Here is a 15,016-nt window from a genome sequence, read left to right on the forward strand (position 1 = left end):
GTATCAAACATGCATGATAGGTCTTTTGGTAAATTGCGGGCATGAATTTTAGCTTTAGTTAAACAACATTAGGCTTTAGTGAAACCAAGCTTTAGTGGAAACATGCACTTGATAGCATACTTCAAAAGGACGCCAAAGTTATGATAACATAGCCTTAAGCCAAAAATTCCTGTCTGACAACTTAGACCATGATTATCAAAAGGGAATTGCAGTACATGCACACATATTTGCGCATTTAACAGGAGCTCATTTCCAGAAGTTTGGCATCAGTAGTTTTGAACATTCACATTTAATATTATGAAACTCCTGTGGGCTATTTATTAAAAAGCAAAGCTGCGAACCACCCCAATGTAATTATCGTTCCTTAATGAGTATTAGATGAGTGCGGATTCCTGGGCGAACTGGTGTTTCCTATATTGCTTTAGACTTTCAGGTAAAACTCGGTTTATTCATATATCCTTATTAAACCTGTTTAATAAATGTTGCGTGAACAGCTTCACAAACATGGCCAAATATACAGATTCTTTACCTCAATATTTGCACGGATGTATGCAAAGTATTTCGAATCGTTTGGTACTGCAATTGAACCATTTCAGACGAATTCGAGTTTGAGCTACATTTATCAGATGGTTCTCAGAGGTGCACTTTCCCAGTACAGCGTTATTGTCATGGTTCCCCACAGAAAAAGACGCCGAATGTGGGAAAGTAGAAAGAACATTTATTACAAATTCACTGTTTCATACAAAGCAGTGTTTATGGCTATGTTCCCTACATTCTCTGTTTCACTCAGAGTCTAATATACACTTGGAATTCACTTGTCTTTACGAATCCATCTTTACACTTCCCTCTTAGGTTCCTCTTTACAGTTCCACCTGAGTTGTGATTCCCACGCCAAGTTATCGTTTTTTATGCAGCACTAACAAGTTTCTAGGCCGATTGCAATCTGTCTTTTGGACAAACTTTAAATGAGATCTATAATTTCCTGCATGAAAAAAGGCTCTTGGAAAAATTCACAGATAAGCTTCGCAATTTACGTAGTACACAAGCGGGCACAAAATCAGGGCACGCTGAAGATTTCCCGAGGTCATCTGAATAACTTGTTCCCTGCTGCCGCAGATGGAGGTATATATGTGAGGGGCTGTCACTTGGATTTCCCCACCTTGAAGAGCCATCTACAGGAAATTTCAGAAAAAGAACAAAATCCAGTGCAACCATGAGCCCCTCACACCAAACCACAGGCATGTGAAGTACGAAAAATATATTGCACGAAAATGACGACGTAGACCAGAGAATGAAATGAAAGGCCACACCAGAGGAGGAGTGATTTACGGCCTTTCAAATAATTTCACATCATTTCAGTTCTCGTTACACAGGTAATTTGGCCGCATTGTTCAGAACAACGCGAAGCCACTATAGTCATATCGGCCAACCTTCCCGAATTTTAATCGCGCCGTGTTCCTGTTTATCTCGCGAAATGTTTCTGCATGCTCACCCAGAACGGGCAGAAACTTTGGGCTACGAGATAAACTGACATACATTTGCAAAAGAGAAAGCAAAAACATTTCCACGCCTTCATGTGGAATCACTAGTACACGCAAAAGGGGCGAACGTCGCACTAAACCCAGGAAACGTCCTTTCACGATGCTGACGCCGTCTGCGTCACATTTTTGGCTGTACTTAAACATCTCCCCCCCCCCCCCCCCCCCCCCCCCCCCCCCGTCCTTGTACTGGCAGTTTCATTTTGAACGATAATCCCACGTGGAAGCCGAAATGTTTTTCATTTCAGTAAAGTGTTCTTCTACCGGTGGTTTCTTCCTCGGCTAATCGTAAAAAGGAATCGCCAACTTACATTTTTTCTTCGTCCAAATGTGTTGTGGGAGAGGATACATCTAGAACTTGCACCGATCTTCAAGTGGCATTCCCGGGAGGTCTGTACCTGTAATGACTCAAAGGGTTATTTTGGTTAAAATGTAATAGGCTTTAGAGCTGGGCGGTTGGCATACATTCATAATGAAAGAACACTTCAAACTTGACAAGACGAAGAAAAGAACACAGCACAAGCCCTCACTTCTTCTTCTTGTTGGCTCTGCAAAACCACGCATCTTATAGAATAGGTAGAGTTGCTGAAAAATTACAAAGCTCCATGCTGAGGAAATCGTTATGTGAATTCATAACGTTCATGTAGTAACGAACTGATAGAAAGAGTCACTAAACATGAGGCAAAATAAGATACGAAATATAACACCATAACACTTGAAGTAAGGCCTCGCATTTTTACAAGAGATTCATATGTTTGTCTGTGCAGGCCTGGGTGCCATCTTTACAAAAAATATTTGAATAAATGTGTTTTAGTTATTGCATTTTCATACCGTTGTTTCCACGGAAATCAGACTTCATTTCAACTTGTGTCATACGCAGGGGAGTCCTGATTGTCAGCTCAAAGAACACTGCCTGCAAGAAAAACAGTAGTGCTCAAAAGTCATAGCATAGGTAGCCAGATGCAACCACACTTTACAAACAGCCAGGAACCGATGAGGGTGCAGCACCCGTTTTTACACCTGCACTTGTCTCTGTTTAATTCGTCACAATTTCTGTATCATCAAAAAACAACAACAATCAAGCAGCCTGCATGCTGGCTCATACATACCACCATTCTGTAAAGTCGCTTTACTGCACTGCACTAGTATCACGCGAGACAACCATTTGCCCTGCAATACCACGCGAATAAATAAACGACTGATTTGTGCGGATGAGAATAATAAACCCACTTAACATGGTGAAAATGCCCCGCTACCTCAAAATGACTAACACCAAATTTACCCACTCAAGGAAAAAAATGACAAAAATGAAGAGTGTTGTACATATGAAAACTTTTTATTGTGCGGTAGGGCAAACTTTCACAAAAAAAAAGAGGCTTGTGCTGGACAAAAGTGAGTCTAGAAATTTCGGGCAGCATTTAGTGGACTACTTTTCTGCAGCACACACCTTGTGTTTATCCAGATATATTACTACAAGACCAATAAACTAGACACCATTGCGAATATATGCAGCGAGAAAAATGAATATTTCCCGACGGCTGAAACAAAATGATAATACCCAGAAAAAAGCGCGTTAATATAAGACTTCATTGGGAAAAAATTCAAATATTCAAGCAGAGCTACCTGACAATTACATGGGCCAATAACCCGTCAAGTGCGCCCGATGCAGCCAACACCGTAAACAAAACGCTCAACACATGGCGAAGGCGCGCAGAGCAGAAAGCAGGTCACGAGCGCCGTTATCTGTTATAATGTACGGGCTTTCCCGATCGTCCGGCTTAGTTTGACGCAACGAACGCAAGCCCGCTATTTCATTCAATTGCCGTCGCGGGCAACAGAAAACGTCCAGCGAAGCAACCAGTCGGGTAACGAAAATCCCTCTCTAATGCTGCAATTTCAAATTGAAAAGCCCCCAGCGAAAAGATACATCCAATGAAAACACGGAAACCGTTACGGGAATATACTCACCGAGTTCGCTTTCACTGGCGCCGGGGCATTGGTCCAACATGCGAACTTGATGCTGGTCGTAGAAGAACGGGCCGTGTAGCGCTGCCAGTCACAAATGGGCTCGCCGCAGCCTCCGCGACTCACGCCGACAAATAAGTCTTGTAACAGCAATCCTCGCTTCATCGTAGGGGTATTACAGCGGTAAAAAGGCTCGAGTGGCGCGAAAACGCGGCCACCGGGCTGGCGGGCGCCGCCATTTCTCTATATCCCGTCATGCAACGGAGAAATCAACGGCCGCCTGGAGAGAAGGCGCGACGAGCATCTCTTATAGGTTACAGGGCGTTTTATAGGTTACAACGTAAAGGTTACATTTCGGATTTTGTTCATGTAACCTATAAATCATTAATGTAACCTATAAACCGCTTTTAACTTCACGCTTGTAACCCTTAGAATGGACTGAGATAAAGAAAACATCAAAATGGATCCATTGTAACCTTTATTTTATAGGTTACTTCCATTTAGAAGTTACATTATGGGTTACAAGGATTAGAGTGTAGCTACAGGCAGCAGGATGAAACATGTGCATGCTGTGGCAAAGATCGGGAAACGATAGACAATATTATGCAGAAATGCATTATAGTCGGGGGTTGTCGTGCGTCCCTTGGCCGGCGTGCGCAGCGCGTCTGATGATGATTGTGGCATGATGCCCCTAGGGATTGGCCAACCAAACAATCCATCACGAGATAGCTTCGCGTTCACCATCGTCATCTTCTCTTAGGGGAACCGCTGAAGAAGAAGAAGGAGAAGAAGACAAAGCTGCGAAGAGGAGGGGTGCGTGAGTTTTGGCTACCGTTATCCTCCTCGGCCGGCGCATCTTCCCGATCTGAACCCGGTCGAAGAGCGGCTCATCGCGCCTCGACTCCCCTTCATGAGCATCAGGCGGCTGACTCGAGGCAACGGGCAGTTTGGAATCAAGGGACAGGCGGTGAACGTGCCCATCGACGTATCGAAGGTTGTGCGGTGCCTTCCTCGCATGGTACCCGAGGACGTTGCGTTCGACGTTCACATCAAGCGGAGGCTGATGAGTCCGGCAACGTACAAGCGCGGGTTGGTGAAGCGCGACAACATCCTGGCTTGGCTCAAGCACCTGGAACACACCCCACTGTATCGCGCCATCAACCTTCGGGTCGATTGGAGTCGGCTCGATCACTTCGATGACGGCGGCGAACGAGAGGAACCGCAGGAAGACGACGTCGATGATGCTGACGGTGAGTTCGAAACGATTCCCGACGACTTTGACGTGAACGATCCTCTGCAGTTGGCGGTTGCGCTCAACGCGGTCTCGAAGACGCTTCTCTATAACGAAGCGGAAATGACGGGTGTGGGAAAAGAAAAAAATAAATGATTACGCTCACCCTCTCGCCTCTCTCTTCGCCATTAATCGCATCACACTCATCGGTGCACCCAATGCATTTCTGCATCCTCACAATCCCCCTCGGGGAGGTGCGGGGGAATTTTTTGTCAGGAGCTCCACAGAGATACGACCACCGCGGGGTGAGGGGGAAATGACGCTGGCGGACGCTTTGGGATTTGGGGCGTGGGGGAACCTCAACTTCAAGGCCATAGAGGTTACGAAGAGGTGACTGGAGTGGTGGTGGCGGAAAAGTAGGGAAAGGATGGGTACACAGGCGGAGTAATCATACGGATGAGAATTAAAGGGACCCTGCAACACTCTTTGAGCAGTGCAAGTAAACCTGCGCAACGTTTAGATTACACTGCCAGGAATACCTGAGCCAAATATTACACGTGCACGTGAAGCGGTGAGCGCGCAAATCGATGTGAAAGACGCGGAAAAACAAACCGCTCTCTCTTCAGTTGTCCTCATTATGCATGGCCTGAGGGACGTCACATAGGCCATGGCTGCCCGATCGGCTGTCCCTGGTCAACTTCGCGGGTAGATTCTCCCATTTCCGTCGTCGTCATCGCTGTGTACGAACCTCTTCTATGCCTGAACCTGTAGGCACAGTTTTGCCATTTCTTTTGTGTTTTGAGTGCGCGCGGAGTTTGAGTGATGAGCTCAATACTTCCCTTTCAACGGGACCACTCGACTACAAACGTTTATTGCTTCAAAAACGACCTACGAGCCCGAGCGCGCACTTGCGAGCAGGCACCCATGCCTGCTTTTTTGTGGCACCAGACCGGAAATAGGCCCCTCCGCGTTGCGGAGAAAAGGAGAAAACTACCCGGCATTTGATATATCGAAGGCCGCCAAAGAGAACGCCGCGAGCCGCTCCCTCTCCGGGAGAGAGCGCGCAGCTTTCGTCGCGTTGCCCGCGGTCGAGTTGAGAGGGAACGATTATGCGCGATTTCTCATCGCGCGTAGTTTCGTTAATTGTGAACAGATTTTCATAATTCTTGCGGGAGGAGATTTCTGGGACAATAGACTTTATCCCAAAGTGTTGCAGGGTCCCTTTAAGAACAGCAAGGGGAGAAAAAATTCCCCCGCTCCTCCCCGATGGGGATTGTGAGGATGCAGAAATGCATTGGGTGCACCGATGAGTGTGATGCGATTAATGGCGAAGAGAGAGGCGAGAGGGTGAGCGTAATCATTTATTTTTTTCTTTTCCCACACCCGTCATTTCCGCTTCGTTATAGAGAAGCGTCTTCGAGACCGCGTTGAGCGCAACCGCCAACTGCAGAGGATCGTTCACGTCAAAGTCGTCGGGAATCGTTTCGAACTCACCGTCAGCATCATCGACGTCGTCTTCCTGCGGTTCCTCTCGTTCGCCGCCGTCATCGAAGTGATCGAGCCGATTCCAATCGACCCGAACGTTGATGGCGCGATACAGCGGGGTGTGTTCCAGGTGCTTGAGCCAAGCCAGGATGTTGCCGCGCTTCACCAACCCGCGCTTGTACGTTGCCGGACTCATCAGCCTCCGCTTGATGCGAACGTCGAACGCAACGACCTCGGGTACCATGCGAGGAAGGCACCGCACAACCTTCGATACGTCGATGGGCACGTTCACCGCCTGTTCCTTGATTCCAAACTGCCCGTTGCCTCGAGTCAGCCGCCTGATGCTCATGAAGGGGAGTCGAGGCGCGATGAGCCGCTCTTCGACCGGGTTCAGATCGGGAAGATGCGCCGGCCGAGGAGGATAACGGTAGCCAAAACTCACGCAGCCCTCCTCTTCGCAGCTTTGTTGTTGTTGTTGTTGTTGTTGTTGTTCCTTTGTATATTGGCGCATACCCAATCAGGGGATCGGCCAAACATCAGTGGTTAATTCGAATGTGATTCAAAGAAAATTAGAAAATTAGAATGATTCAAAGAAAATTATAAAAATTTGGAAGCTTTTCTTTTTCTTGTGTTGGAGGAATTGAGTTTGGAATTTGGGTAATATTGAAACAAAAAAAGGAAATAAGTAAATAAATAATTAAATAAAGAAAAATTAGAAGAGGAAGAAGACGGAGGGAGAGGACGAGAAAAAAAATAAAAATAAAAATAAAAATCAGAAATGGATGCTTTTGGAGGGCTCAGGTGAGGAGCCAGAACAAGATACGAATTAGGTTGTAAATCTTTTGGAATTTTCTATGAAGCGCAGAAGAGCAGAACAAACATCCCGGCGGCAATAACCCGTTTCTGAAGCCCCAAATGATAAAAGAGCCGGCACTGATAATACCAACCCCAGGCGATGAAGCGGCACTTCAAGGAGCTGACGTCTGAGGCTTGAAAATCGCCGACATGACAAAAGGAAATGGTCGACAGACTCTTCTTCATTACAGTAACTGCACATGGCAGTCGCTAGACGAGACCTGTGGAGGTATCTGTTCAACTGGGGCACACGACATCGAAGGCTCGTTACAATCGCCTCCAGGTCGCGTGAGGGGCACCAATTCGGATTCCAGGAGAATTTTAGATGAGAAAAATCTCGCATTGACAATAAGACTGATTCGTGCTGCCCTTGCAGCTTCAACAATCTACGGAATCTTACAGCGGCTAATAAAGGCGTTGTCTCGATGACATCGACAACAGGCCCGGAGAGTGCTACCCTTGCCAGTGAATCTGCGGTTTCATTAAAGGTGATTCCCGCATGCCCAGGGACCCAAAGAAGGTCAATTTCAGTAATATGAGGTGGTTGAAGGGATCGAAACGTCCGTAGAAGAGGTGAGTCTTTCGGAGAAGAAAGGGCTAGGCCTACGGATAGGGAATCTGTAATTATAAGTGGAGACGACACCGATATGTCAAGCTTTCGTATTGCCAAGACAATTGCCAAGAATTCCGCATAGAATATAGGGATAAAATCCACCAGACGAACCGAAAAGTACCAATTTAAGGAAGGGGAAACTATACCTATTCCGGATTTTTCATCTCGTTGAGAAGCATCTGTATATATGATAGTACCTTGCTGAATTGAGGCCAAATGGTCTTGTAGGATACTATTGAGCAGTCTGGCAGGTAGCATTTTAGCATTTTGGAGAAAGATGTTCCGGAAGTTGACCGTTATCGTATGACCCCTATCAAGAGATGGATGTACGTTATTGAGCGCAACCCCTAATGGAGACACCAAGCTTTGTGCTAGAGTAACTTGCGGTCGATAGGACCTGGGCCACTGGGCCGCCAAAAACATAGCTGGCTCAGCTACAAAGATAAATTGTGCCCTGTTAACCCCCGCGCCATAGGCTCTCAGGAAAGTATCCACAGTGAGTATTCTAAATCGGTGTATCAGAGGGGGAACTCGGGCTTCCAAATAAAGTAACGCATTAGATGCATTTTTAGGTAGCCCTAAACAGCAGCGAAGAGCCTGGCGTTCCAGGAGAACTAGGCGATGGAGCTTATACGTAGCAGCACCCGAGAATAGAACACACCCGAACTCTAAAATAGGCCGCACGTACATACGGTATATCATCAGAAGAGATTCACGGCGCATTCCACTCTTTCTATGGCTGAGGCGCCTCAACATGCCCACAGCACGTGCTCCTTTAGTACTCTATATGTGGACTCCAGTCAAGTTGGCTGGTGTATGCTACCCCAAGGTATTTTAAAGAATCAACCTGGGGTATGATGTGCTCACGGTAACAGAGAGTGATATTTAAGGAAAAAGTGGACTGAAAGCTAGCACAGAGCATTTGCTGGCATTTATTGTGAGAGAGATGCTATCTAACCAGGAATCTAAAGAATTCAGATATGACTGCATTAATACATACAGTTCGTGTATGTCAGAAGCTGACACGAAAAACGCGGTATCGTCGGCATAAACATAAGTCTGGACACCCGAAACCACAGGGACCGAGCTTAACAAGATATTAAAAAGAACCGGCGAAAGGACAGCTCCCTGTGGTACACCTCTTTTCTGTGAGTGCCGAGAGGAACAAATGTTACCCCTCACACACCAGAACTGCCTGTCGTTTAGGAATTCACGCAGCCATGCTATAATGTATCTAGGGAAATTTAATTTCTGCAAGCGAGACATTAACACGGGGTACTCCACGCTGTCGTATGCTTTTGCTATATCCAAGGTCACTAGAGCCGCAACCTGTTTATATCGACGGGCAAGTATTATACTCAGACAAAAATTCCATAATTCGGTGAAGCAAAATCCGTTCAATTAGTTTTACTACGTTCGAAGTCAGAGAGATAGGCCTGATATTATCAACAGCGAGGCCCTGACCAACAGTCTTCGGTATAGGAAGTATTTTAGCTATCTGCCACACATCGGGAATCCATGCATTCCTGAGAGAATAATTAATCATACTCAGCATGTCATCCGGTGCATGATCGTATAGTAGTTTTAACATTTCAGTAGTAATGTGATCCGGACCAGGGGCCGCTGCTGGCATTTTTGACATAGCATCAAAAAGCTCCGCATGCGTAATTTCTGCGAAGTCCTCTACCACTATAGGTGGAGGAGGCGAGGTAGCTAGAGCAGACGAAAAACGAATTTGCAGACCCCTAGCAATCAACTCTAGAGACTCGGAGATTTCATTGGAAGATAACACTATAGAGTCTAAATTATCAGATTGGGGAACCGCTTTCCTAGACCGAAGAAATCGAAAAAGGGCCAGCTTATTAGTGCGTTCAGAAAGAATTGAGCAGCGGTGACAGTCATAGGCCTGTTTGGCATTAGAAACTGCTCGTTTGAACATCGCGGAATGATACTTATAATTGCTCCAGTTCAGCGGGCAATGGTTATAGCAAAGCTTCTTCCAGGCTGCCTTCCTGCGTCTAAAGTTGCGTGTACATTCTTCATTCCACCAGGGGCTAGGTGACACAGCTCGCTTAGACCGTACTTCAAATAACGAGGACTGCGCCGAAGTGGTTAGGGCAGCACAAAGACCCGTCGCCCGTTCAGTTGTGTCTTCTGCAGGCAGAGAAGATACGGCCTCCTTCAGAGAGATTTGGAATTTCTTATAATCTACAAAAGTGCAACTTCGTCGGATGAGAGAGCGAACAGGGGACTGAATCTCAAACAATATTGGAATGTGGTCACTGCTAGTCCCGCTGTCAACAGTAGACCATGAGGAAACTTTAACACCCCCAGAACAAATAGTTAAATCTAAAACAGATCGAGTTATTCCCTGTATGTAGGTAGGAGAAACTGAATTTATACATGCCAAATTGTTGTCCGTAATCCAATCTAACAAGCGAAGACCGCAGGAATCCGTTCGGTAGCCCCAAGAAATATGATGGGAATTAAAGTCTCCCGCAACAACGACGGGAGGTACAGCCGCAGCAAGAGCGAGATCTAGGGGTTCCGAAGTGGAAAGTAAACGTTCGCCAAAGAGAAAGGAAGACAGCCAGGGAGTCTGATCTCCAATACCAAAATTTCACAATCTGATCTTCGAAGCTGGAAGGATACTTTAGCCTTATGAGCGAATTTTGTTGAAACTAGAATCAAAAGGCCTCCCCCTCGTGAAAGTCTGTCTAGTCTGAACGTGTGGTAATTACATAAGCTAAAGCTTTGATTGCTATTGAGCCAGGTTTCCTTAAGCAAAATTAGATCTGGATTGAACTGGGAGCTCAGACAAAGCAAGTCCGCGAATCCGGCTGTAACAGATCTGCAGTTCCATTGGAGTACTTTAAGGGACCCTATGACTCGGGGAGACCAGCCGCTGCAACTGCACCGTCTAATATGCTTTCTTTGATCACTGTTCGCGGTTTATTTTTCTTGTTCTTTGGTTTCGGTTGAGTATCTAGGGACCCAGTACCTGGGGAGCCCGATCGTTTACTGGAGTGAGAGATTGAACCCAGAGGCCAACTTTGAAATTCCATGTCCGAATGTGAAGTGGGGGAAGCCGGAGGTAAGCACTCCGAGCCAGTTTTGGGATAAGACGAGGAGCCTGCATCTGAACAAGGAAGCTGCGCGGGTTCATCTCTTGGAGGCGTGACAACCGGTACTTCGTTAGCGGAGCTGGGGGCAGAACACTCTGCTGGCGGTAACGAAATGTCCGCAATAGAGGACACCTGTGGAATGCTATTTGGAGGAGAGTTGTAAGTGGCCGGAGCCAGCGGCAGGAATGGCGCCATCTGAGCCACTACTGTCCGGGACACACACTCCGTGATGCTAGCTGTTAAAACTGAGTCACCACTGAGGACACAACTTTCTCCACAGCCGCTGCTATAAGCGAAGCAGAAGCTGGATCAGCTAGCGAAGGCTGTTGAACCTTGGACACCGCTTTTTCAACTGCCGCACCGATGGCGTTCAACACAGCGGGCTCGGTCAGCGATGAAGTTTGTTGGGCGGCTATTCCAACGTAGCCATGCGCCCTTTCTTTAAAAATGCCGAACGCTTCCTTACGTGAGCAGCGGCGCTTTTCTATGATATCAAGCACTTGGGCTTGTTGAGCCCTCACAGGACAATAGAGTAATCTGCTGGATGACCAGCGCCGCATAAACAGCATTTGACGTTCTCAGAGGAGCACGAGTCGGCAGAATGTCTCTCACCGCACGAACGACAGCGGGTAGACGATTTGCACGCCTTTGCAGTGTGGCCAAAACGCCAGCAACTGAGACACTGAAGAGGCCGAGGAGAGAGACGCTCGACTCGGTAAACCAGAGGCCAAGCTTTAATCTCAGTGGGGCATGAGGAGCCCACAAATGTGGCGATCACGGACTCTGTTGGGACCCTGTTGCTCTCCACAACGCGGCTGCAACGGTACACTGATGTCACTCCTGCCACCGCAAACTCATCGAGTATCTCGTGCGGAGTCATCTGAACATCGACACCGCGAATAATGCCCTTCACGCATGCCAGGTGGGGGGGAACAAATGCACTCACCTGGTGAGAAGCGAATGTTGTGCATTTGAGGAGGTCTGCCATACAGGTCTCATCTGATGACTTAGAGGATGCCGCCCTTTCCAAACGGCCGAACCTCGGATATTTGTTCAAACCTCTCAGTAACAGCCCGAAGCGCCGCCTGCACGATTCGGGGGTTCTTTAACCGGATGGCTCCGCCGCTCACTGGGACCAGAGCTACCGGGATGCAAGTCACTCCACTGCGCTTTAGAGTCTCCACCGGCAAGTCCTGAGGTCGAATGGAGGCCGCCCAGGGGGAACTCCCAAAGCCCGGCGAGTCACGAGACATCCCTGCGCAGCTAAGTGCACCTGGAAGGCAACACAGAGAAGCGACAAACGACCAAAGAAACAAAAACCGCCTGACGGTTGGCCGATCACCTGCAGCGCCAAACCTCTAGGGCGTATTTTTCCCCTGCTTCTTCTTCTTCTTCGGCGAGTTTCTTCTTCGGCACTTCAGGCGACGATCCTATTGACACACCTTATCTCACACGTAGCCAGCGGTTCCCCTACGGGAAGATGACGATGGTGGTTGAACGCGAAGCTATCTCGTGATGGATTGTTTGGTTGGCCAATCCCTAGGGGCATCATGCCACAATCATCATCAGACGCGCTGCGCACGCCGGCCAAGGGACGCACGACAACCCCCGACTATAATGCATTTCTGCATAAAAGGGAGGTGGGGGCGATGAGTTTAAAACAGGGAAGAGGGGGAGATGAGAGGGAGGAAGCAAATCTATTTGGTTAGCCGGGAGTAGGGCAAGTAAGCGTAATAAAACAGGCAGGTCTGTTGCTGACAACGGGCGCCCCGATCAAGCGAGAGCCACTAATCATCATAATCATCATCATCTGCGGATCATGTAGGCAGGAGGGTCGGTTCTCAATAGCCTTAAGAATCTTGTACAGAGCTTCTTTTTTTCCTTGGGTCGCCATAAGGGTGGCATTCATGGGCAGAAACTGAACCCGTGACCCAGTGAGGGGCAGCAAACCATCGTAGCTACTTTTCTTTGCGGTATTTGCAGCCTTTGAGTGCTAGAATTAGGTTGCGGCAAGTCGGGGCACATTGGGAAGCCACCTCATATCTACTCTCGATTTCCTTTCTTTTTACTTCATTCTCACACAAAGGTCTCCCGTGACCCCATTGTGGAGTTCAAGGGCGGAGGCAGGACGCTAACATCACTGGAGGTGTACATGGTGAAAACGAAAGCCGAATACGTCTTCGTTGCTTCGCTGGAAGGCGAGCTGCTACGATACGACCCCAACGTAAGGCTTCTCTTTTCCTCTTTGCCTTTGTATGCTTCCCTTGGCACGGGGTGTGAAAGCCCATTTGCACGCACCCATTTCATGATAATAGTTGGGGCTTCAAACTCAGCTGAATCGACCCCGTAATAGGAGGAAAGGGAGAAACTTTTCTTTGCAGCCAGCGCGCACGCTATAATGTTTAGACCTCGGTATCGCTGCGAAGGGTGAAAATGCAGCCAACTCCCAATGTCCGAGGAAGAATTCTGCACTGTGTTTAACTTCAAGATGAGCAAACTACCGAAAATGTCAGTGTGCAGGCTGCATGTTCTGACAACTTGGCGCATCCTACAGCCTGACGTCTTTCACAACTGAAGTATAGCCAGCATTGGCCTGTCGTGGCCTAGAATTGGCCACAGGGACGCGGTGCTCTGCTGGGAAAATTGATAGCTACATGATCATGCAAAGCGTAAATAATCGCTTGCTTGCAATGCAGTTCCTGCTTCCTTCGGAACCATCATCATCATCATCATCAGCTTATCTATGCCTACTGCAGGGCAAAGGCCTCTCCCATAGATCTCAAATTGTCCCGGTCCTGTGCTAACTGCGGCCAATTTATTCCCGCAAACTTCTTGATCTCATCGGCCCATCTAACTTTCTGCCGCCCCCTGCCACGCTTGCCTTCTCTAGGGATCCACTCTGTTACCCTTAATGACCAACGGTTATCTTGCCTTCGCATTACATGCCCTGCCCCCGTCCATTTCTTCTTAATTTCTACTAATATGTCCTTAATACACATTTGTTCCCTGACCTGCTCTGCTCTCTTCTTGTCCCTTAATTTTACACCTATTATCTTCTGTTCCATTGCTCGCTGAGTCGTCCTCAATTTATGTTGAACCCTTTTAGTGAGCCTCCACGTTTCTGCCCCGTAGGTGAGTACCGGTAACATGCAGCTCTCATACGCTTTCTTCTACATGGACAATGGTAGGCTGTCATTCATTATCTGAGAATTCCCGCCGAATGCACTTCATCCCATTATTATTCTTCTAATTATCTCTTCTTCATGGTTAGGATCCGGGGTCGCAACTTGGCCTAAGTAGATATATTCGCTTACCTCTTCCGCTGCCTCGCCACCTATCTGATACCTCTGTGCTCTACCAAGGTTATAGCGCATTACTTTAGTTTTCTGCATATTAATTTTCAAGCCCATGGTTCTTCTCTGCTTGTCCAGTGCGGTAAGAAAGTAAGAAAGCTTTGCAATTCGTCCCCCAAGATACTTAGCAAGGCAGCGTCATCAGCAAATCTGAGGTTACTTAAGTATTCTCCATTAACCCTTACGCCCACCTGTTCCCAATCAAATGTTCTGTATACCTCTTGTAAACATGCTGAGAATAACATCGGAGAGATCGTGTCTCCTTGCCTGGAGCCCTTCCTTATAGGTATTTTACTACTCTCCTTATGGAGGATGACGGTTGCTGTGGGCCCATTGTAGATATCCTCAAGTATTCTTGGGTAATGCTCGTCTACACTCTGATTCCGCAATGCCTGCATGACTGCTGATGTTTCGACAGAGTCAAATGGTTTCTCATAATCTATGAAGGCTTTATATAGGGGTTGAGTATACTCCGCGCATTTCTCTATCACCTGATTGATCGTGCGAATTTGGTCCATTGTTGAATAGCCTCTACGGAACCCTGCTTGTTCACTAGGTTTACTAAAATCTAAGGTGGCAGAAATTCTGTTAGCGATTACCTTCGTAAGTACCTTGTAGACGACTGACAGTAAGCTGATCGGCTTGTAATTTTTCAAGTCCTTCATGTCACCTTTCTTATGGATTAAAATGATGTTCGCCTTCTTCCAAGATTCTGGTACACTCGCGGTCATTAGGCATTGCATAAACAGGCTTGCCAGTTTTTCAAGTACAATTTGCCCGCCATCCTTCAAGAGGTGTGCTGTCATCTGATCCTCACTAGATGTATTGCCCCCTTGCATATCATTCAAAGC

The 15,016-nt window shown here is 47.4% G+C and overlaps 1 protein-coding gene and 1 long non-coding RNA gene across 7 annotated transcripts in view; one reads left to right on the top strand and one right to left on the bottom strand.

Moving 5' to 3' along the window:
* The window catches only part of LOC144163035 (uncharacterized), a 265,629-nt gene that overhangs the window by 201,902 nt on the left and 48,711 nt on the right, over positions 1-15,016 (top strand). For 5 of the 6 annotated variants that reach the window (XM_077693815.1, XM_077693816.1, XM_077693818.1 and 2 more), the window contains one exon: positions 12,899-13,036. In XM_077693815.1, coding sequence (XP_077549941.1) covers positions 12,899-13,036 — 138 coding nt within the window. Of the gene's footprint in view, positions 1-12,898; positions 13,037-15,016 lie in introns of those variants that run through there. The other variant, XM_077693821.1, reaches the window with a different exon arrangement.
* Positions 708-3,711, bottom strand: LOC144162086 (uncharacterized). Its single transcript, XR_013320601.1, has 4 exons — positions 3,507-3,711; positions 2,370-2,451; positions 1,850-1,936; positions 708-1,172 (listed from the first exon to the last, which is right to left on the bottom strand). It is a non-coding gene; the product is annotated as an uncharacterized LOC144162086 (long non-coding RNA).

This window comes from Haemaphysalis longicornis, unplaced genomic scaffold, assembly GCF_048455015.1.
Source record: "Haemaphysalis longicornis isolate Haplotype H1 unplaced genomic scaffold, Haemaphysalis longicornis Haplotype H1 scaffold_12, whole genome shotgun sequence".
NCBI classification, from domain to species: Eukaryota; Metazoa; Arthropoda; class Arachnida; order Ixodida; family Ixodidae; genus Haemaphysalis; species Haemaphysalis longicornis.